The sequence below is a fragment of the Drosophila santomea genome, chromosome 2L (genome assembly GCF_016746245.2).
Source record: "Drosophila santomea strain STO CAGO 1482 chromosome 2L, Prin_Dsan_1.1, whole genome shotgun sequence".
In the NCBI taxonomy this organism is placed as follows: domain Eukaryota; kingdom Metazoa; phylum Arthropoda; class Insecta; order Diptera; family Drosophilidae; genus Drosophila; species Drosophila santomea.
Window position 1 is genome coordinate 12495397 of NC_053016.2, and position 22563 is coordinate 12517959.

A 22563-nucleotide genomic window follows, 5' to 3' on the forward strand; every position below is an offset into this window, starting at 1 on the left:
CTGCATGCTGCAAGTTGGTGGCAGCCACTTGCGGTGGACCATTGGGATGACTATCACTTTTGCAGCTGGTGGCATGCAGAACTCAAGTACGTGTAACAACCTTAACCCTAAAGCGAACCGAGCCAAGCCAAGTCGAGGCGATTCGGACTGGAATGGACCATGTCCGCGCTCACTCGAACCACTTGATACCCAGTTGAACCCAATTTGTTGATATAACTTTTCCCTGGAAAAAGCGCACAATGGAAATTATGCGAGCCGAGTGGTAATGCAATACTTTCTATTTCAATGCTATGGTTACATCAACCGGCCGTCCTAGGCCCAATTGCGAATCTTTCACTTTTGGGCCAGCTATAAAAACCAGCGGACAGATTGCAGCCATTCGCATTGCTGCACAGAGATCCGGCCAGGTAGCCACACGGACATAGACAAGATGTGGAGATTCGTAAGTGCAAGCCCTCGGAATAGAGAATCTCTCGATTCACACTCCAAGTCTGGATTGCCTTTCAGCTTCTGATTTGCAGTATTCAACTGATTTGCGCCTCGGAGCACAGTGGCGAAGGATATGGCGATGGTTACGGATACGGCGGAGGAGGCGGCGGTGGCGGCATCGGCGGATCAGGAGGCAGCGGCGGAGGAGGCGATGGCCACTTCCACCACCACACACCCACCACGTACTCGGAGATCTCGAAGCACGTGCCGGTGCACGTGATCGAAAAGGTGCCACTGCCCATTCCCCATCCGGTGGCCGTTCAGGTGCCCAACGTCATTCGGCTGCAGATACCGGAACCCTACGCCGTCCACGTGCCCGTCCAGCAGGAGATCCACGTGCCGGTGTACAAAATAGTGCCCGAAATAACCGAAAAGAAGATACCCTACACCGTGGAGAAGCCATACCCCGTCGAGGTGGAGAAACCCTATCCCGTCGAAGTGATCAAGCAGATCAAGATTCCGGTGCCTAAGCCGTATCCTGTTCCTTTTACCATCTACAAGCACGTCCTGCAAAAGGAGCACGGATGGTGATGTAGATAGTCGTCGGTGGTTAGGTGTGTAAGTTTTGGAATGCCAGCTCTGAATCAAAGAGTATTATTTTACAAAGCTAATGAGTAAATATAGTGTTTAAGATAAAGAACTGCGTTTGCAGAATAAATAAATCATAAATAAATTGGTTTGAGTTGGTCATCGAATCTGAAGATAACGAACTTTAAGAAAGTCTACAAACAAATGATAAAATATAATTTTGTTCCACACATTTTCGGCACATGCTTTTATCCGTAGGCTTTATTCCTAAAATTGTGTTCCAAAAATTTTTGGCATATGCTTTTATCCATAGGTTTCATTCTTAGCTGAGTACTTTCCGAAGCTTAAAAAGTTCTGCATGACCAAGTGAAAGTAGGGGAATGTCACTTTACATGTAGACTCCAAACTTTCGAAAATTAGTTGGGAAAATGGGAAAGCTTATGATAACTTTTCCATTCAAGGCTACAAATCTCAGAACCCTTGCGAGCGAAGCTTTTTTTGAGCAGTCCTCTTTTTTGATGGCGGCAAAGTGCGTATACACACGCTGACAACTGACACATATACCTCGCAGGTTCGTTAAACTTTTCCGAATTGATTGACGCTGTGTGGGAAAGTGTGGGTCAGGTTTTTCTCAAACCGATGACGTGCGCACGCTCCACACCACACCACACCACCCAACCAACCACCCACAAACCAACGCCTTCTCATCCGGTGAGGTGTTGCTTGGTTTTATATCCTGTATGTCCTTGAAGGGGACGTGTGGGCAACTTTGCCGCGATTGTCAATGATTTTCATTTGTTGCACGCCGCTAGTAAAGTCATTCCCATTCCCCTAATGCCTGTCATTCCGTAGCGCAGTCAGTCAGTCAGTCATTTAGTCAGTTAGTCAATCAAGCGCAGCTGCTGCAAATTATTTATGCACAACTTGTAGCTCCACACGCACACGACTGGTGAGCAAAATGTATCCAAAGGATGTGCCTCAGACGTATGTATATGTATATGTATGTGTGGTGCACAATGTGTTTGCCTACGTGTCGGGAACTTTAATTTCATTTACATTCACAAACAAAAGGCCACACATGCTAAAAAAGTTCATCCATTTGTTCTTCAAATCTTAACTATTTATCCATTTTAAGACAACTTCAAAAGTTTCCGTTTTAAAGGATGCAAAGTAAATGCAAGGTACGTAATAGAAATTGCTTAAATACATTATTCTAAGCAAAGGCGGCAAAACCTTTTTCGTAATTAAATGCTGACACACCCAGGAAACCATTGTTCATTACAATTTTCCAACAGGTCAGGTTCGGGTTCAGTAAGCGCTGGAATTTAATTAATTATGAAAACATGCCAAATGATTCATCTGGCAGGATAAATATAGATTAACCATTACCAAACGACCGAAACGCAATTGTTGAGTTATGCTCTTTGTGTTCTGCGATGCAATGCCATTTGCATCATTCATCAACTCATTTGGAAAATTTGGTAATTGCACATTCTGATTAAACGATAATTGAGTGATTCAGTGTGTTTGCTGTCGTGGTTTCGAATGGCCATTTGGCCAGGACCAAATGTGCGTATCGGAGATCAGCCGCCTCGTTGATTGGCCTAATTACCATTTGTCTACTTTCACGGACTCAATCGACGCCACAAAAGCATTGCATTTAGGGGAAATTTGCATTTTTAAAGGTGAATACATTTGAAGGCATGGTTTCTATGCAGTTTTCTGAAATATTTGACTTTTGAAAGATAATCATAGAACAATTTCGGACTTTGAACTTTACGAGAGTGAAACAAACCATTTACTAACCACGAAAATATGTGCAAGTTCCTTATACCCCGACTGAATTGTCTTTGAGTAGAAACCACAACCGTTAAAAGTCCTTAACATTACATGGTTACATTTAAGGATGGTGTCCTCGTCCCACCCAGACTCCCACTTCCCTAGACCATAGACCACATGTGGCAATTGAATCTAGCTGGCCTAAGCCCCCAGCATATTATGCGAAAGCCAAGCCTGAATTCCGACAACCCGGTCTATCCAATCGATTGGCGCATAAAATGCAAATTAAATTGTCGGAACATTTGGTATTACAGCAGCCAAAGCTCTCAGCCAATGAGCTTAGCCAAAGTCTGGCAAACAAATTTACAATGCTAAGCTCATGTGAAGGCTGGCGAAGTGAGGTGATCTGGTGGGTGGTATGTATCATCTGTACATACGTATGTACAGATGGGCTGGCGAAAGGGGGAACTTTTGGATTCGTGGAATTAATTTAAGTTAATTGATTTTTCTGCCAGAAGCTGTACACGTGCAAGAGTTTTCCGCACTCAGACATACAGACATACAGACAGACAGACAGTCAGGCAGCCAGGCAATCGATGAGGAAAAGGAAACTGCTAGGCGGCAAAAAGGACGAGAAGGCGGAAATTGAGAAGAGCCTCGAGTGCTGAGTTGTAAGGGAAATACATTTCCATGCCCCCATTCACATTATCACCCGCCATTCCATTGAGACATCATATGTGTCCTCCTGTTTGACAGGCAGACGTGGCCCTCGATGGACTTTTAGGAGCGGCTCCATTTCCCATTTCCGATTTTCCAGCTGCCACAGCTGAGATAAAAATAGCTTGCGACATTAATAACGCCAAATTAATCAATTGCCCAACGATTCGGGTTGCCTTCATATTGTTATTTTTAAGCATTTCAAAGGCTGCATTCGCAGAAAAACAGAGTCGACTGCTTTCCCTGGAACCGACAGCGTTTCCTGTCTAATGAGCTGTGAAGTGGTGTGAATGCATCAGGGCCTTTGAAGGATGTGGTCCTAGATGGCAATGTGGGAAATTCCTCTGGCAAAATTATCGATTTGCTGGTAAACACGTCCATTTTGGCACAATCTCCGTTCTCAATTCTCAGTAATGAGCGTATTATTAGCTTTTCCAGTTTTTCTTCAGTCAATCCTTTAAAGTCTGTTTGTCCTTAAAGAAAATTCACAAAATTCATTTCTATAGGCGCTAAAAATAGCCTTTATTGTTGGAACCTAATCCGCAGAGTCAAGAATAAGCATTAAAAGGTGTATAAAAATATGAATCAATGGCGCATTACAAAGCCAAAAGCCCAAGTCAATTCCTCTTACCATTTTAATGATAAATCTCCGGCAGAAAGTGAAATTGAATGGCAAAGTGGGGCCGCACTAAAGTCATAAAAGTCGCGTGGACCAAATTAGGAGGAATTCTCTGCTGTTTGTGATGGAGGGCAAAAGCAAGGAATGCTCCCCACTGCCCCTAATCCACCCCCACTCCACGTACCTACATTCTGTGCACAACAATTTTAAATGACTTTGAGGAGGCGACCCAGGACACACTCACATACAGCCAGATACACACACACACACACACGAACGCACGGGAGCGGCAGAAGAAAGTAACAGATAAGATTAGACACCCAAGCCAGTGACAACAGGCGTCGTCAAGATGGCGCTCCTCGCCCACATTGCGTATGCGCGCTCTTCTACACTGTGAAAAAAATGGGCACCAAAGAGCCTTAGCACACCTAGACTTCTGTACACGAGCTAACCAGTATTTTGTGTTTGTCAACATTTCGAGTGGTTATATTTAGTTGTTAACAGCGAAACAGGTATCGTATAGTCGATACAGCAATCAAAATGGGCTTTTAGCCTTTCCTTATACCTAAATATCACCTATTGTGTTTTGCATATTTTTCTCTCAGTGTCAGCCGTAAGCGAGTCAAGGCTAAGCTCCGAAATCGCTCGAAACGAAACGAAACGAACTTCAGCCATCGGTGGCAGCAATGTTTTTTCCTTATTTTCCTGCCAGCGCCATTTCCTTTTGCCTGATTTTCCCTTGCTGCTTTGAGTTTTTTTTTTCCTATTTTTTCTTCTTGTAGCACTTTTTGTTTTGTTTCGGATGCTGCGCGTGGCAGGGAAAACAGCTGGCTGGCTCGTAATGATTACGAGACTTTTATGGCAGAGCGAACGCGGCACACAAAGCCCAAAAAGGGTCCCCAAGATGGCGAAGGAATCAACCTACTGTACCTGGAACACAATCCACCCAATGCGCCCACTCCACTCCATCATTCGCACATCGTTGGCCAAAGTTCGGCAGTGTTTATTGGAAGGCACTCGCACTCCTTAATAACCATTCCATTTCTCGCAGATGGAATAAGTTAAGCGATTATGAGCACCGCCTAGAAGTAGGCAACTGTTTTCATGCGCTCGTGAGGAAGTAAGGGTGGAATGGAATGTCCTAAAATAAATATGCGCTATTAAATGTAATGTGCCGAATGTAAAGTAAAACGTTTAAGATACAGTCGAAAATACCCGATTTCAGTCGAAACAAATCGCCTGCGGTTCAGGTGTTTGAAATTGAATGGGGTGAAGGTCCTTCGTCCTCATTGTGTCGTGCTAGATTTATGGCTACAACCCGTGATTATGGTGTCGCAAAAGGTTTGCTTTCGCATACCCTAGTATTTCATTGTACTTATTTTGTGTCTCCCGTGAATCTGGCGCCACCTTGATGTCCTGTCTATTACCCAAATTGTGTCGTATACATACTTAGATCCCCACATTTTGGGTTGCGTGCAAAAATAGCCCAAAATAAAAATATATGAATGAGAAAATATTTGTGCAGAAAGGCATAAATCACAAGAACGCAAACACGAGCACATATTATACACTCTCCATATTGTTTGTGTTCTGGGTGTATAGTGGTATGCAGTACTTGATGGCTTTGCATTTGCCAAACTATTTAAATATTATTCCAAATGAAGGGCACAGCAGCAGCTCGGCTTCATATCCGTTTCTCCATTTGCAAGCCAACCGCATCCCAAGGTCCTTCAGTTCGAAGTGCGTTGTTATTATTCTGATATTTGCATAGGGCTTACCAACATTAACGTGCCATATATATATACATGCCTATATGTATATATATATGACAGACATCGCCTTTGGTGTGATGAGAAAGCATTAAAGTCCAACCTTGAGAATGCCAGACACGTATTCCCATTTCCCCTACCACAGGATATATATAGGCAACTCATAATGACAGATATCTCTGTTCGGGCTTTAAATTCGGTTATTTAAGGTTTGAAATGCTTGCGTGGCTTTTGGATCTAAAATGCAGCCCCTTTCGCACAAAGTTGCCTTCAATTTAACGTTTGAGCGGGTTTTCATTAGTTGGGATTAGCTAATCAATGTTCCGTATCCTGGGGAACACTGCTGTAATTTAAGGCATATTTGTGTCCTACCAAGCCTTTTTTTTTCAAATTATAGCACTTGCCTTAACTTGGGCATCAAGTGAATCACGCGGATACGAAGTTTTAGTTATATAAGAATGTAGTTGCAAGGATACATCCATGACTCAATTCCATGACTCAATGCGCGTAAGTTACACAAGCTTGGGTTTAAAAATTTGTCATAAAAAATGTAGGGACCACAAAGAACCGAAATTCGAGAGTGACTTTTATGTCTTTGAGATCTCAAATCCCAGGGCGTAGCTAATCAAACCTGAGAATTGGAGGAGGGATATCCTTTGAGGCGGCCTTTCCCTTTAAAGTATCCTCGCGAGCTGCGTCCTTGGCCAGAGTTGCCAGCTACTTTTCGGAGGCACTTCACCTTCGCATCGGGCCACGCCTCCAATTTTCACTTTCGCCGCCTTCGCCGCTTTCTCTGCTTTCTGTGCTGCGGTGCCAACTATCAGTGGTGAGTGAAAATCGCTGATGCGTGGCGCGGAAAATGGCAGGAGATGGTAGGAGATGGGAGGAGATGGGAGGAGAGGGCTGGGGCAAAAGGAAAGTGGGAGGGAGCCCCAAGCGAGCGAGGGAAAATACATTTCTGCACTGAAATAGCAGCTAAAAGGTTGTGTTCGTGACCTTTGCCAGGCGTTTTATGCTTGTCTCCAGCGTTCAGTGCCTGCCATTGCTTTGCCTTGCTGATTTGGCAGCCTCGCACTTCCATACAAAGGATCCTGGAGGGGCACGGACTCCTGCTAGTTAGAGCTCTCTGCGAAACGTGCCGCAGCTCAGACACCCGCTTGCCACGCACATTTCCTTTGTCAGCTCACTTTCTTCGAGCAGCTACAGTGAAGCTTCTATGCAATCACCCAAATGAGCGTGAATGGTATTTTTATACTTTCCTAAAATGGTTAAAGATTAATATACATTTCTTTGATATAACTGATCGCCTAATCTATTACTTCATATGCACTTTATTGATTCGCATGAAAAATCAATATTTCTAGAGTCACCTGTGAAAATCTACTGTACATGCATGTAGAATTTTCTTGCCATTTCCACGCTGACTTGCCTGTGGCGGCTGCAGCTTCAACATTGCGTATACGCAACGCTGAGGCAAATATAAAGTGACAAATTCGCCCAGGTTGTCAGAGACAGCTTTTGACCTTTCTTTAAAACCAAAAACAGAAAATTGAGTGACTAAAAAAAAAAGTGAAAAAGCTTAATATTAGAACGCCAACCTTTAAAAGGATAATATTAAGGATTTATGCAAGTGATAACAGGGCAAAAACGATAGCTTGAAATGAATCACTAATCTAATCACTTTTTTAATCTTGAAATAAACACATACAAACCCGAATTTAATTTGAACTATAGATTTCGTTTTGTATTTTGGCCACCAACAATTTCCAGTTTCAGGAACGGAATTTTTTATTTGTCCTTTGCTCACTTTTATTTATTTTTGTATGTCCTGCAATCAACTCAATAATTCATAGCCCTGTTCAAAGTTCCCTTCTGCTGCTGGGTGACAAACTTTTTGCGACACAAAATTGGTTTTTGTTTAAATTTATTGCCAGTTCAGGGTCCAGTGAGGACCTCCGAAATCCTTGGCCCGCACACACACACACACACACCCAAAACAGCCATCGAAACCTGAAATTGCATTTCCTAATTGATGTCGAGCTCCGAGTGCCGAAAGGGCAACGCATGTTCACCATCTCATCGCTGGCTCATGGTTGATGGTTGATGGCTGATTGATTCGGGCTCAATTGAGTCCGGACAAAACGAGGAATGCCCGGGGCATGGCAATGTGACATTCGGTCCACGGACTGGCCTCCTTTCCTGTAAATCCCTGTCTGCAGTCCATCAGAGGCCTGGCATTGTTCTATTAGCTGCTGGTGTCACCTACGACTAAGCCACACATGATTGGCGCAGAAGTGAGGCGCCTCGTGGGCCATTAATGGCTTTTCCCCTACCTCCTGCCACTTCTCCATCTCCGGCGACTTCCGATTTCCTCTGGGTCCTGCCACCCCCTCCAGTTTGTAGGCTCCTCTGCCGCTTTTTACGGCGTTCACGCGACGGGATCCTGGTTATGACTGCTGGCTCCCGTCCTGGTAATTGATATTAGGACGAAACGAGCCTAATGGGATGCCACAAACAAACAAATTTACCAAGTGGATTTATTTTTAGCCCGCAAACTTTCGGTGCCTTTAGTGTGGCAATAAGTTTTTATGATCTCGGGAAATTACAAAATATGAAAACGAACGAAGACGCTTTTGCTTAGGCAAAAAGCAGACTAAAGTCTGGCAAAAGAAATAAATGTGCGAAATGGCGAGTGGCTTGCATATGAAATAATTTAGGTAAGATACTTCGAGTCCGATTATCAGCCCATCACATAAATATCTAAAGGGTCTTAGTTGCACGAAGTCTTTGCGTAAATCAATCGCAGGGATCTGGGGAATGGAACTTTGCCTCGCAAGAAATCCTAAAAAACCAAAGTAACCGTCATAACTCACAGAAATCAATTTGTGGAAAACAAAACTCGGCCCAAATAAATCACAAAGTTGCAGTAGAAAAATGCTTACATAAAAGGAAAAAACCTTACAGCTTGCCAAAAGGAAAGTGGAGGCAGCATGAAAGGAAACGGAATAAGTTGCGAATAAATGGAATTATATCCTTGGCAATGGCTGCAGTCGAGCAGAAATGATCAACTGCTGCAGGCAGGACGACGAAGGCTCAAGGTAAGTCAAATGGGGCAAAGGATGCGGGACGGGGCTAGGACTAAAAGCAACTGACGTTGCAAGTGCACTCTCAAAAATATGCAATATTACCAAAGTAAATCACAATCTGCTGGCTGGTTCTTTGACTGCTACTAATAGAAATGAAATGTGTTATAGGGATTTGTGTTAAATAAACAACGCAGTATATTTTCATAAGAACTAAACTTGGCTAAACTAGAATTTAGTCTGCTAAGAGTAAAAGCATTATTTTAAAAGTGACAACCTTTTTTGACAAAGGTACCACTACTTCAATGTACTCTAACCATTGCTCAGCATTTTTCCGAGTGCATCGAAAAAGGATATGCCAGTGAACCGAGCGAACGCATGCCAGTCAGGATTGGAGCCTCCGGACTGGGAAAGCTGGCAGGAGAGCACGGAGGCTGGCTGACTGGATGGCTCCATGACGATGCATCATTGGCAGCTGCGGTCGGTGCAGCCCTTAAGCCTTTTTACTGACTGCTGGTCCAAGCCGATAAAACGCTTGACTAGCCACCCCCTACCACCCCCCGTCACTGGCCCGTTGAAGGGTTAAAGTTGGGGGCAATTTATGCGGGGCTGGGTTCAAGTCCCGATGGACACACGCTAATGAAGCAGACCCAGGGCGGCAGCAGTCCAGCCGCAGGCCAACCCCTAATCCTTGACACGTGTTGGCCAACAAGCACAGACGGCTAAAAGGAGCAGAGAAAAATCGGCTAAGAGTGAAGGAGAGAAGCGGCGAGCCACAAACAGACTGCGAGGCATTTCAAATGCGTTCCCACAATTATGGAAATGGTATAAATAACCATTGAAGTACATCAGGCGGCAATCAAATGCCCTTAAAAATGCTTAAAACCATGAGAGGTCATTAGTGCCAGTGCAGAGATTGAATCCTTAACAGAGCTCTTGAAAAGCCATCAAAGAGTTGGTAAGTAAATGGCTAAAGAAGAGCTACCAATGCTGGAAATATATATAGATTAAAGTATATTATTAAATTGCAATCGTAAATAAAATAAAACAACTTAAACCCCTAAAATGTTGAAGTACGTATTACGTAAGTAGATAAGTATGTTGCGTTATATTATAATCAGCGTAGAAAAGCAGCCCCTTGAAAGTGTATAGAAAAGGACATGCTAATGGGCCCATAGTCGTCCCGTCATCATGAGGTTTTGGGAAATCACCTCGAAACCCGGGAAAGTAGAGAAAGGAAAATTTGGTCAGCAGACGCGACGCAAAAGGAAAACAGACAGGAAAGAAATGCCACAAAACTGCGATGCAAACGCAGGGTCCATAAGGTTGGGGACAACTTTTTCTGGCCCTCATAACAAATAAAACAATGTTGGTTGGAAAACCGCCAACGGGAAAAGGTCTCGAATGACAAATGAAAGACAGCTAAGGCTGGGAAAAGCAAAGAAACAAATATTGCAAAAGATTTCTGTGAGTTATGCAAATGTATGTGCCCTTTTCCTGTATTAATTAATTGGATTTTCAAATTCAATTTAAAGCTATGCTGTTTTTCGGCCAAATCCAACTGGTATAATCCAATCTGCAGTGCAAACGCGCTCGACTCAATTTGCCGAATCATTTGCAATCGGCCAATTGGCCAATTGGCCAGCCAAGATGGCCATTCCGCCCTATGACCCTGTGCTGCCAACTGGCCATATATCTTGGCCATGATTGCTTTTCAATACGTTTGTGCGAATATTCCAAGGCTGCGAATATGGCGAGTGAATAGTTTGAATGTTTGGCATTTGCCAAAATTCGTTTTTTTTCCCCGTTTGTCCATTGTCTGTGGAGGGGAATTCAAGGACAATTATGGCCTTGGCCCCCAAATACCCCCGTATCCTTCATCCTGCACGAATTCAAACCTTCGCCTCCATTTGCGATCCCTTTTTTCCACTGACCATGGGGCCATGACGTTTTATCAAAAAACACTGAAATGCGTCGCAGCCCAAAAGCAGGCAACGTTTGTCAATGGTTTTGGGGGGAAATTCGTTCGGTGCCAAAAATAAAAACCAAATGAATGACGCATATTACGTGAAATGCGCGCTATAAATGGTCAAAATGAGGCTGCAGCCCCTGCAAAGCTGTGGGGGGGGCGTGGCATAAACAAGCCAGCTCGTTTTCTGCGGAAGTGCAGCTGCCATAGGAATAAAGATGGCCAACGGAATGGGAAGAGGAGCAGTGAAATGCGCAGCTAATTGCGTACTCAAAGGATGCGAAAAAAAGGGGGGGAGGGTATTCCATTAGCACTTTGTAAGCGAAGCAGAAACCCCAAAATAAACCAAATGTACATCCGGAATTCCAGTGAAAATATTAATGTAGTTTAAAGCTCACTTCATCCAAACTTAATGTAAATATTTTGAGTGCTTATTATTTTCGCAGGGAAAACCAATTTAGTTGTGAGTGTACTCAAAAAACGTCTGTAACTCAGTACAAGGGAATGTTTCAATTAACTTAAGCTTTATGTGAGTATTTATGTTCATTATACGTATAAATGCATTATTTTAATCTATAGACATGCACATTTTAAATTCCGCGGTACTTTAATGCACTTTAATCGTATCACCATTGCGCTTAAGGCTGTACTGATGAACATAATCCGATTTCGAGTGCATCGCCAGGATTTCCATTTTCTCTGCAGCGGTGTGTTGTTGAAAAAAGCGCCGAGGGCGCGACTTTCGGTGCTGAAATACAATTAATAAACTCATCCGCAAGAGGGAAAATTGTCTGCGGCAAAGTTGGCCCATTAAGCGTTGCAACAAGCAGTCAGCTGCCAGTCACTGGAGCACGAACATTTTGGGGCCAGCCAAAGGGAACAAGTTTTTACTTTCGGCTGACCTGCCCACCCACTGCCCCTTCTCCCTTCGCTGACCATCAACCAGCAGTTGCTGCAACAGCAACAGCAGCAGCAACAGCAACAGCAGTAGCAGCAACTGCAGCAGCAACAGCAGCAGCATCAACAAAACTGCCAACTATGTTGACGACGACGTCAACAGAAACTTTCAGCATGGCTGAATTTTTGCAGCTTCGGCTTTTTGTGTTGTTGAGCCCGCTTGTTGCATGTTGCAATGTGTCAGCAGCACGCCCCCTTAAACCCACCCACCACTCCCCCCCTAGAGTGCGTTTGACAAACACCGCCGCCATTGACGTCATTGGAGTTAACCCTTGGCCAGGCCTAGGTATTTAGATGCTCAGGTGCGAGGGCGTGGGCGTGGGCATCCACTCGGGGAAAGGGAAATGTACCCAGCTCAGTAAAAAAAAAGGCAGAAATGCTTTTGAAGCTTAACCAGCCACCTCTGAGTGCAGTAATCGAAGCGTGCCAGGAAAAACAGAGATGGAAACGCAAGCGCTTTAAGCCATTTTCACTTTATGTCCCACATTCAGTCTGTTGGCATTCATTTCGATTATCTAGTAAAGCAACTATTATTTCTGTGTATAAAGTAACACAATTTAGATATAAGTTTCAATACACATATAAGTGTTCTGATAATAACTGACGAACTTATGGAGCTCACTAAATGCACATCCACACTAAAGAATATCTTTTAAGAAATTAATCGTTTTTAAGCCGATTTAAGCAGACGTGTAAAGAGCTGTGTGTTCAGTTTCATTGGCTTTGCAAACGCCTGCCTTTTCCATTAACGCCTGCCACCGACCGATGGAAATTACAAAGTGGCCATTCAGATACAGATACGCTGCATCCGCACATGTGCTAGCTATGCACTCGATTATGTCATCGCATCGCAGGCATCGCAGACATCACAGGCAGCAACAGCTGTGAGCGGCAGATACATTTGCATCTTGTGGCTGGGTCAGGCAATTATCGGTGAAATTAGTCGCCGCCCACGCAAACGCATTGTGAGGATGGCAGCAGAATTGTCCAACACCCTCCATTTGCATCTAATCCTCCGGTGCACTTAGTGCCAGGGTCCCAAAAACGAAACGAATTGGGCCACAAAAAATAATTTCCCCATCGGTTGGGCGGCAAGGAGGGAGCAGAAGTCATTTGCGTCAACCATCCATCCCGGCAGCTGACAGCAAATTCAATTTGTAAATTTTCCCATCTCATTGTTGCTCTTCGGCCGGCCGAAAAATGGGATGGTTGGCCAAAATGGTTGCAGCTGTTGGCCACATCACAGCATCAAAGGCAGCACCGTAGAAGATACTCGTACATGCAAAGTGACCCAGCCTGCGCAACAACTCGGCTTCAGTTTAACGCGATTCAAATCAAATTAGTCCGTTAATTGAACTTTCTTTCTTTCTGCGGGGGCGAAATGTATTTTTTTTAAATACGATATACGAGTTCGACGTGGTAAACGGCGATTCCGGATCTGGATCAGCTTGCTTTATCTCACATACTCACATGCTGTGGATGAGATAAAATTTTATATATATTGCTTGCTTTTTTGTTCGCACTTTTCGTTTAACGAATTGACCTTGTAACAAATATTCGCAAATTGCATAAACAACAACAACAACAACACCAGCAACGACTGCATTAAACAACAACAAAGCCAAAAGTTGCACAAAAAAATAACAGCATGGCATGGCTACGTGTAGATACAAATGTATCTACACCAGGCAGCTGTAGTTGTGTCTTTGCGAATGTCTAGCTGCCGCTTGAGCACGGAAAAAAAAAGACAAATTTCACAAACTTAAAGGCTTAAAAAATGTTTTTTATTATAATAAGCAACAGTGCGTTTTGAGTTTCTCCTTCTTAGTCAAGGATAAACTTAGTTCAGATAAGTGACCAAAAGATACTAAAAATGTGTATGAATCTACTGCTTGCATTATCCATTTATAGTTTTAAATATGTTACTAACTATTAATAAGACAATTTTTTTTTCTGTGCACCTTGTGTACTCGACAGGCGCTAGTTTTAATGCTTACATAAAGTGGCGTGCACAAAAATACGACTATATACCTGCCCGGCGAACAGAAACCGAACGGAGTCAAGACCAAAACAAGTTCCATGGCGATTCCGGGGGGAGAATGATGATGATGGCGTGCCCAAGTCGGGGACTCCAGTTCAGACAACAGACAGTTATGTCTTATATGTCTTAGCCCGAGCCGCGTTTGATTGTTTGATTGAACTGATTTGAGAACTGCTAGCTCCAGCGGCAGATTCATCGTGGGGGCCATTTCGCGAATAATGTGGTTCAAGGTGCTGCCGAATGGGAGCAGAAATCAGAATCAAACAAAACGAAATCTAATAATAATTGCCATTGGATCGATTGGGGCAAATTAAAGTTATTATGGCAAAATTTCCATTTTTATTCGCTTGGTAACCAGACAATGCAATGAAGCAAACGAAACCAAAGGAAAGCACTTCAATACAAACCGAATTGAACTCTCGCCAGTCGTTCACCCACCCGGCGTATGGGCAATTTGTCTCAATTAATTGAGTATACGCAATGGTTCGCATTTATATATGCAACAGTTATGAAGAGCTGCAAAACAAAACAAAAAGAACAAATAGAAACTGAAAGCCGGAAAATGCAGATGGGAATCCCAACTGAAAACTGTGCAACGCAGCACGACATCGTCGCTTTTCATATTGAATTTTCCCCCGCCTGACCTTTGCGCTTTTCACTTTCCTGTTGCAAACATCTTTTAAAGTGCAGTTCCGATGGGACCGCAATCCGAGCTGCGATGCATCTTTACGACTTGTTCGGGCAGCCAGAAATTCGCTATTAAGTGGCCGACACTTGAGTGCCATTTCGGGCACCATTTATTACAGTAGGCACCCGCTGGCAGGAACCATGCCAATCACGAACAGATAAGCTGCCTTGATTGGAGTGCAGCTAATCGGAAGGTGGCTCGATTAGAGATATCTGTGAGAGACGAAAGTCTTATGACTAAAAGTAAGGGACATACTAAAAGTGACAGCTTATCGGGAATTTCCAAATATTTTTAGATTCAACTGACAGTTGCGTTCGGTGCTCACCTTTCAGTTATTACCCGGCCATTGTTAGCTGTCATTTGGCCAAAGTAATTTCCATTAGCAATTCACACTTCCAATTTGGAATGACAACAAGCGAGTGGTGTACTCAACTCTTTACGCACATGAAATGGCGGGGGTTTCGGGGAAATCGCCCATTCATAAAGCATTTCCATTTCCCTCGCAATTTAAATTTGATTTTCTGTACAAATTCATTTGACGCTCAATTTAATGTACGTACGATTAAGTTTTATTATTTCGACTTTTATGTGGCGCAGTAACAACCGAACTAGCTGCTGCTGTTCCCTAATTACGAGCAATTTGTATTCACTTAGCATATGGGCACAATGGGCACGCAGATTAGATTCTTTATAGAGTGGGGTACGGAATCAGAGCTAGATCGTTCCAGCTTTTTTTGTGGGTGGACATCTCAATGCAAAAATTCTTGTCATCCGCACGGCTGTTTGACTACATGCCCACTGTGCGTGCCAGCGCAAAACAGCAATAGCAACAGCAACAGAAACAACTCAAATCTGAACAATAAAAAAATATGTGATATATATCTATAGATATGGGCGCTCATACAGTCGTACATGTCTCGCAAGCCAACGTGAGCGTCATATTAATTTATGAGCACCAAAAATATGCCAAAAAGCCAGACAAAAAATTGAGTAAGTGCAAAAAAAGATCAAAAAAGCCAAGAAATTGAATTAAAAAAAAATATATTGAGAGAGGCAACGACAACGAGTCGTCATCGTAAATTTGTGCACCAAGCCAGTCTAAATGTATCTGGCGAATGCGAGAACGCGTATCTGTAAGTCTGAGCTCAACGCCTCGTCGCCATTTCTGGCAAGTTGCAAGTTACGCATTTCGATTGTTGAAATGTTCGTATTTTTCGTATTGCGTTTTTGTGTCACTGCCCACAGAAATCAACATTTGAAATATCAAAACTTCAGCTCGATTTGGATTTGAAATGGCAGCGCGGAGTTTTGCGCTCAAGTGGGCGTTTTATCGGAATGTGGCAGCCACTTTCAGAAAATGCAGCGCACTTGGGCTTTCAATTCGTCTAAATTAAGTTAGCGATACAATCGCTTTCCAAATAATGTCCGGCATTTAATGAAACTAGAGCAAGCTATCTAGACACTTTTAGATAAACACACACAGACGCCCAAGTAATATACAAATAAGTACAGAGCGCTCGAGGCGAAATTTACCAACATAAGGCTATGGAAAATAGGGTGAATATCATTCACTGCGACTTAACCATTCAGTGTTAGACAGATAAGTGCTGAAACCATATTGATACTTTAATAAAGATGATATGTATAAAGTCCTATTTACTTTTCATACTTAAATATAAGACATTTATTAAAAAACTATACCATAAATGTCCCACAAGTTACACTAACATAAATAGTTATGATTTTGACATTCTTTATTTGTTCAAAAAAGTAGGAAAAATATAATAAGTACACGTTATTATTAAAATGTGAACATTTTTATACTTACGATAGAACAGGTTGGTTTGTGATATTCCAATTCGAGGCTGCCCAGCGTTGTTTTCCTTTCGCCTTTTTTAAGCAGTTCCTAGCAGTAGACGGCGCTACTTTTAATCTAATCTTGAGCAAATAAATGGCATCATACACCAGCACACAGACGAGTGCGAGCATATAGATATGTATATAATATATTCGGCCTAAGATATGATTGTTTGTTGTGGGCGACGGTGAGTAGTTTTGCTGTTTTGCTGCTCGGATTTCGAACTGCTGGCGTTGAAAGTATTAAACTTACTTTGCGGCTGCTGGTGACTGATTGAATTTTAATTGAGAATAATCGCAAATTGATGGTATCTGCAGATAAAGACATATGGGTTTAATCACGAACATGGAACCTTTGACATTCGGCGTAGTTGGATATCGAATGCCATGTTTGTTTGCTGTGCAAATACGAAGAAGCTATAATAAATTCAGCAATAGTTGGCCCTGAATGTAATTTCACCGCCCACCGGATTTGTATCGAGCCGGTTAAGCCGTGACTGTGGCTCTGGGTCCTTCAGTCATTTTACCACATTTCAATTTCCGTTTTTTGTTTTACGGCTGAAAGCATCAATTTTCGTTTTATTGATTTCGATTTTTAGTGTCAACAACAAACAACGGCTGTGGCAGCCAACGAAAGTGGAATTGGAAATGCAAATGGCAGACGACGAATTACAACAACAGCAGCAGCAGTACACTCGAACAGAGGCCAAAACAAGAAGCACTCACCCATACACACACACACACACAGACACACACACACACACACTCGAATGGAAAACTTTTTGTTAAACAAAAAGAAATTTACGAATAAACCCAATTAACGCCTTGGGGTTTTCGGTTTCGAACCGCGCTATGATGCGTGTGGTTCTGGTCCATGCTGAAAAACCAATTTTCGCCTGCGTTTTTCTTAACAAACCGAATGGTTCACCTCATTTCCTTGCCACTTTTCTTTCGGTCTAGTTACATTTGCATTTTTATTTGCATTTTCATTTCATTTTGTTTGCTGCGCATTTTCACCAGAACACCAGAACAGTAACGGAAACGCTTGCCTCCCGACCTTCCTATGGTTTGTTTTGCCTTTTCATTCGGCGAGCGCGACCTTCCACCCCCTGAAAACCGCCCACCCACAAAAGCGGGCACCCTGTCGCGTTTGATATACCGCCCCCCCCCCCCCCTTTGGGGTGAGAGGGGGGTGATACTTTTGGGGCAGATTAGCGCAGCTGCCAAGCGCCAGCAGCGACGCCTGCCATTGTTGTAGGAATATGCAAATTTCGGATGTGCTTATTATCCGGCTATGGCCATTAGATGGCATCTGAAGCTGATAAATTGCAGTCAAACGGAGATAGCTGTTGCCTGGAAAATCCTGGAAAAATCACAAGGAAATGGAGAATTTTCGGGTCCTCAAGCGGATACTTCTTTGCATCTCGATCAATAGCGTGGATCCAAAGCTTCTCCCATTTTTCGGTGGCCATTTATTGTTCGAGTTTATGGCTGAGCTTATAATTTTCGCTAGCACTGCTGGAGCGCACTTAACAAACGCCATGTTGCGGCCCATAAAATGCGGTAGCAATAAATAATTGCAACATTATTATTTATGCGTGGCATATGCCACCGGAAAAAGCGAGCAGTGGGGAAAGCATCTCAAACCGCAAAATGAGTTCCGAAACCGTACAAAATGTAGCAGGTATTGGATTAACATTTTTTAACAAACTATATTATTTTTAAATTTTTTATTAAATAAAGAGGAAATTAAATATACATATAAGTATATATATTATATTATATTATACTTTATTGATTTTATTTAATACATTTTTAGTTGCATGTTTAAAAGAACAATTTGAGTATTTCATTTAAGCTTTCATTTTAACCTTTTAACGTCTTATTAATTTCGTTTCTTCAGCGCAATTGTATAATGTTTCAAGGATATAGACCCACAATCAAACACAAAAGGGATAACAACGGTCGACTGGTCAAGGATTCAAAGGTGTGTCCTTTGGCTGGTAGCTGTGAGTGACAGGCAGGCTAACTGGCAAAAAGGCATCAATGATGAGGCCACATTACGCATACGCCCCGTGTTGCCAGGCGAAGCGTATTGAAACGCCATTTTCGCACTTTACAGTGCAATCGCTTTAGAATAATTGACTTAATTAAGTATGCGCCAATGGTGGGACTCTCCATTCCTAGCGGATGCTCGCCCATTGATTTATCGCCTCTCGACTGCCACGCCCACACGCCCCAACGCCCCCACGCCGCCCACGCACATTGGGAATGCCATTATTCATCCGGACACCTCCACGCCCACCTGTGCGTGAATCGAATAAAACTGCAGGCGGCCAAAGTTCAGCTTTCGCTTCATTTGTTAGCCAAGTTCTCGGCACGGAAAATTTAAGCAGCTGCGGATGCGGATGTGGAAGTGGATGCAGAATCCGAAGTCGAAAACGAAATCGAAGACCATTGGAGCGGAAAGCAAGCCTCCCACAAGGCTACAGAAAAGCGCAGGCCAAGGCAGCTTAACTCGAGCCACCCACTCAACCCACTCAATCCACTCAGCCATTCCGTTCCAGAGGCTTTACAAGCCTGAATAGTAATCGAGTGGGCCACCCAACGCCACCGAATTTCTCGAAGGGATCGCCTCTGTTAGCCCAGCTAGCTGGCAGGCTAGCAACTTTCGACTGGGCTATGTGTAATTAGCAAACTTTAGCCAGTTTTATTCCGAACACGGCGGAAAGTTATTAAAATTCGCCCATAATGTTGGCAAAGTTCGAGCATATTGATTAAGGACCACGAATGAATGGGTTTAATCTGAAAACTAATTTCCACAGCTCTTGAGTACGGGAAGAGGTTAAGTGTATCGAATTAATAAACCTTGACAGGCACTAGTTAAAAACAAGAGAGAACGCTGAAGTCTATCTGATACCCGTTACTGGTGCGGGGTGCGGGGTCTGGGTGCGGGGTGCGGGGTCTGGGTGGTGGTGGGGTGCGTGGTGGGGTGCGGGGTCTGGTGGTGCGTGGGTGCGGGGTGCGTGGTCTGTGGTGCGGGGTGCGGGGTGCGGGGTGGGGGGGGTGCGGGGTGCGGGTCTGTGGTGGCGGGTGCGGGGTGCGGGGTGCGGGGTCTGGGTGCGTGGTGCGGGGTGCGGGGTGCGGGGTGCGGGGTGCGGGGTGCGGGGTGCGGGGTCTGGGTGCGGGGGTGCGGGGTGCGGGGTGCGGGGGGTGCGGGGTGCGGGGTGCGGGGTGCGGGGTGCGGGGTGCGGGGTGCGGGTGCGGGGTGCGGGTGCGGGGTGCGGGTGCGGGTCTGTGGTGCGGGGTCTGGGGTCTGGGTCTGGGTGCGGGTGCGGGGTCTGGGTGCGTGGTGTGGGGTGCGGGGTGCGGGTGCGGTGCTGGGTGCGGGTGCGGAGTCATGATTACATACATGTTTTTGGCAAACGATAGAAATTTACAAGACAATACAAAATGAAAAATATCAAACATTTTCAAAGTGTGGGCGTGGCAGTTTTGGGCGGTTTGTGGGCGTTAGAGTGGGCGTGGCAACATGAACCGACAAACTTGCGCTGCTTCTATGTCTCTGGAGTCTGTATGCTTAATCTCAACTTTCTAGCTTTTGTAGTTCCTGAGATCTCGACGTTCATACTGACGGACAGACGGACGGACAGACGAACATGGCCAGATCGACTCGGCTATTGATCCTGATCAAGAATATATACACTTTAAATGGTCGGAAACGCTTCCTTCTGCCTGTTACATACTTTTCAACGAATTTAGTATTCCCTTTTACTCTACGTGTAACGGGTATAATTAACAATTTATGTAAGAGAAAGTATTCTTGACAGAATATCTATTAATAATCGTGTGAACTTTTAAATAAGCTACATGCGTATATGTTGTGATTAACTTATGATTAACTGATTTTAATCACACATCAAATGTATATATATACAGTACAATCTATAAATAGAACATTCACAAAATAAATAAATATTAAAAAAGCCGTTTTTATACATGTTTACAATCGGATGATTATTGACTTAGCCAAGCTGAAAGAGAAATCGTAAACAAACCGAAACCAAATTTCTAGCCATACATTTCGCACTAGAATGCCTGATTAGCAGGCTCTCCACATATCATTAGATGCTGGTGTATTTATAATTTCATCTATTTCTAAGTGCTTCTTATTTCCCACCGATTATTTCCATTATTTTCTACGCATATTTTGATGCCATTGACGCGCTTGGAGTGGCATGTTATTATTATTATTGACTTCAGGTTTCTTTTTGGTGCTGCTGTCTCTGCTATTGACGCTGTCAATTTTAGTGGCTCTCATGCGGTTCAATGGGTTTAAGTCCTCTGACGTATGCAAATGCAATCGAAGGACGCTACTGGGGTATGCAGCTTAATGCAGAATGATGAGCAAACTATTCCAACCATCCAAAGCAATTTAAAGCCACGCGCCATCACATTGCCAATCAGTCAAAAGTCGATTGTGTTCGGCTTCATCGGTCGGCTAATTAACAACGGACATTCGGCTATCGCTGAAGTGCCATGAGCTCATCCGCCCGAGATTCCCAAACGCCCAAACGCCCGAAGTGAAGACGCATTCCGAGGTAACACAAATCCGAGTTGCTCAATTAAATCGAAGCAGCAAAGCCGAGCAAATCAAATTAGGGGCAAACACGTTTACTGTTTCTTCTATTCCCCGCTCCGTAATTCAATGGAGCGATCTCGATGCCCACGGCATTTGGTGGCCACAGCCAACGGGGCGGGGTGTTACTTCACTGAAAACAAAAAAGCACTCATACGCCGTGTGTGCCGGGCTTTTATCTCAATTTGCGAAATACGCAGATACAATTAGATATTGTGAGCCCACAGATATCCGGAGAATGTGCGGGCCTATCGCCGCATTCAGTCGCGTGTTAACATCGCTTCTAATTAAACACGCTATCGCAGCTTGACGAAAATCTTCAATTTTTTGTTTTTGGGTACTCCATATCCACGAGGTTAATAGACCGCACATCAATTCTATACACTCGAAGTTCTCGTAACCCGCAGGTTGACCACAGTTCACCTTCTTGACTTGATTGACCTTTTGATTGGGCGAAAGCAATGGCAAATTATCCGCCTAGCCTGTCATATTCTATCATTAAAATCGATCCAAGACCCGTCCCAAATCGTTTGGACTCCTCGGCTGTTGGCCCGACGGAGAGTAAACAATTGTAAATTGCTCTACGACTTTTGTCTGCTTTCGCCTCGCTTGTTGCTATTGCTTTCGGCCACATTCCTTAATTACTCGATCATTGCCTACCTGGTAATTTTTCCCCCCTCTCCCCACGCTTCACTCGGCTGCGAAAATAATTATTTGCATTTACATTAACGTCGAGCATGATTCGGCACTTTGCTGAGCCCACAAAACTCTGATGGCCTGTGTCCGCAGATAAGACCTGTTAACTAAATTGGAATCGAAGGATGGATTGAAATTTCACCATTGATTGATAGCTGGTCAGGGTCATTTTAGACCAGAGAACTTACAGATAAAAACCGCAGTCACTTAATGAAAATAATTGAAACAAAGTGTATTGGAATTGAAATATCAAAACGTATGAAAACATGCCCATCATTAACCGCAAAATGTCATTAGCAGAAAATACTATAATGCCATTTCATTCGCTAATATGTAAATGAATTAAATTTGATTTTATTATTTAATGGCACTCAAGAGGAGTGAAATATATGTATGTGCGGCATAACATAACAACCAAAAGCCAATGCCACAAATGCCGTAACACTTAATATAGCCCACACGAATTCACAAGTTTACCACTTTGCCCCTCGATTTTTGACTGACACGCCACCCCCGCGCTGAAATCGCGGCAAAATAAACACACGTGTGAGCATGAATTGAATGGCTGGCCAAGAGATGCGCTGCAGATACAGATACAGATACAGGTACATATACAGACACATATACGGATACAGATACACATATATGTTATAACGACACAACGGCACGGATACACACTGACGGTTGAGATGTTTCCCACAGATACAGATAGATGAAGGAAAATCAACGCGA

The 22563-nt window shown here is 43.7% G+C and overlaps 1 protein-coding gene across 1 annotated transcript; it reads left to right on the forward strand.

Annotated features, from left to right (window-relative positions):
• The first annotated feature begins 398 nt into the window (after positions 1 to 398).
• Positions 399 to 1020, forward strand: LOC120458527 (keratin, type I cytoskeletal 16). Its single transcript, XM_039646201.1, has 2 exons — positions 399 to 442; positions 508 to 1020. Exons 1-2 carry the CDS (start codon positions 431 to 433, stop codon positions 1018 to 1020), a joined length of 525 nt encoding a protein of 174 aa, XP_039502135.1. The 5' UTR covers positions 399 to 430.
• Positions 1021 to 22563: the final 21543 nt, after the last annotated feature.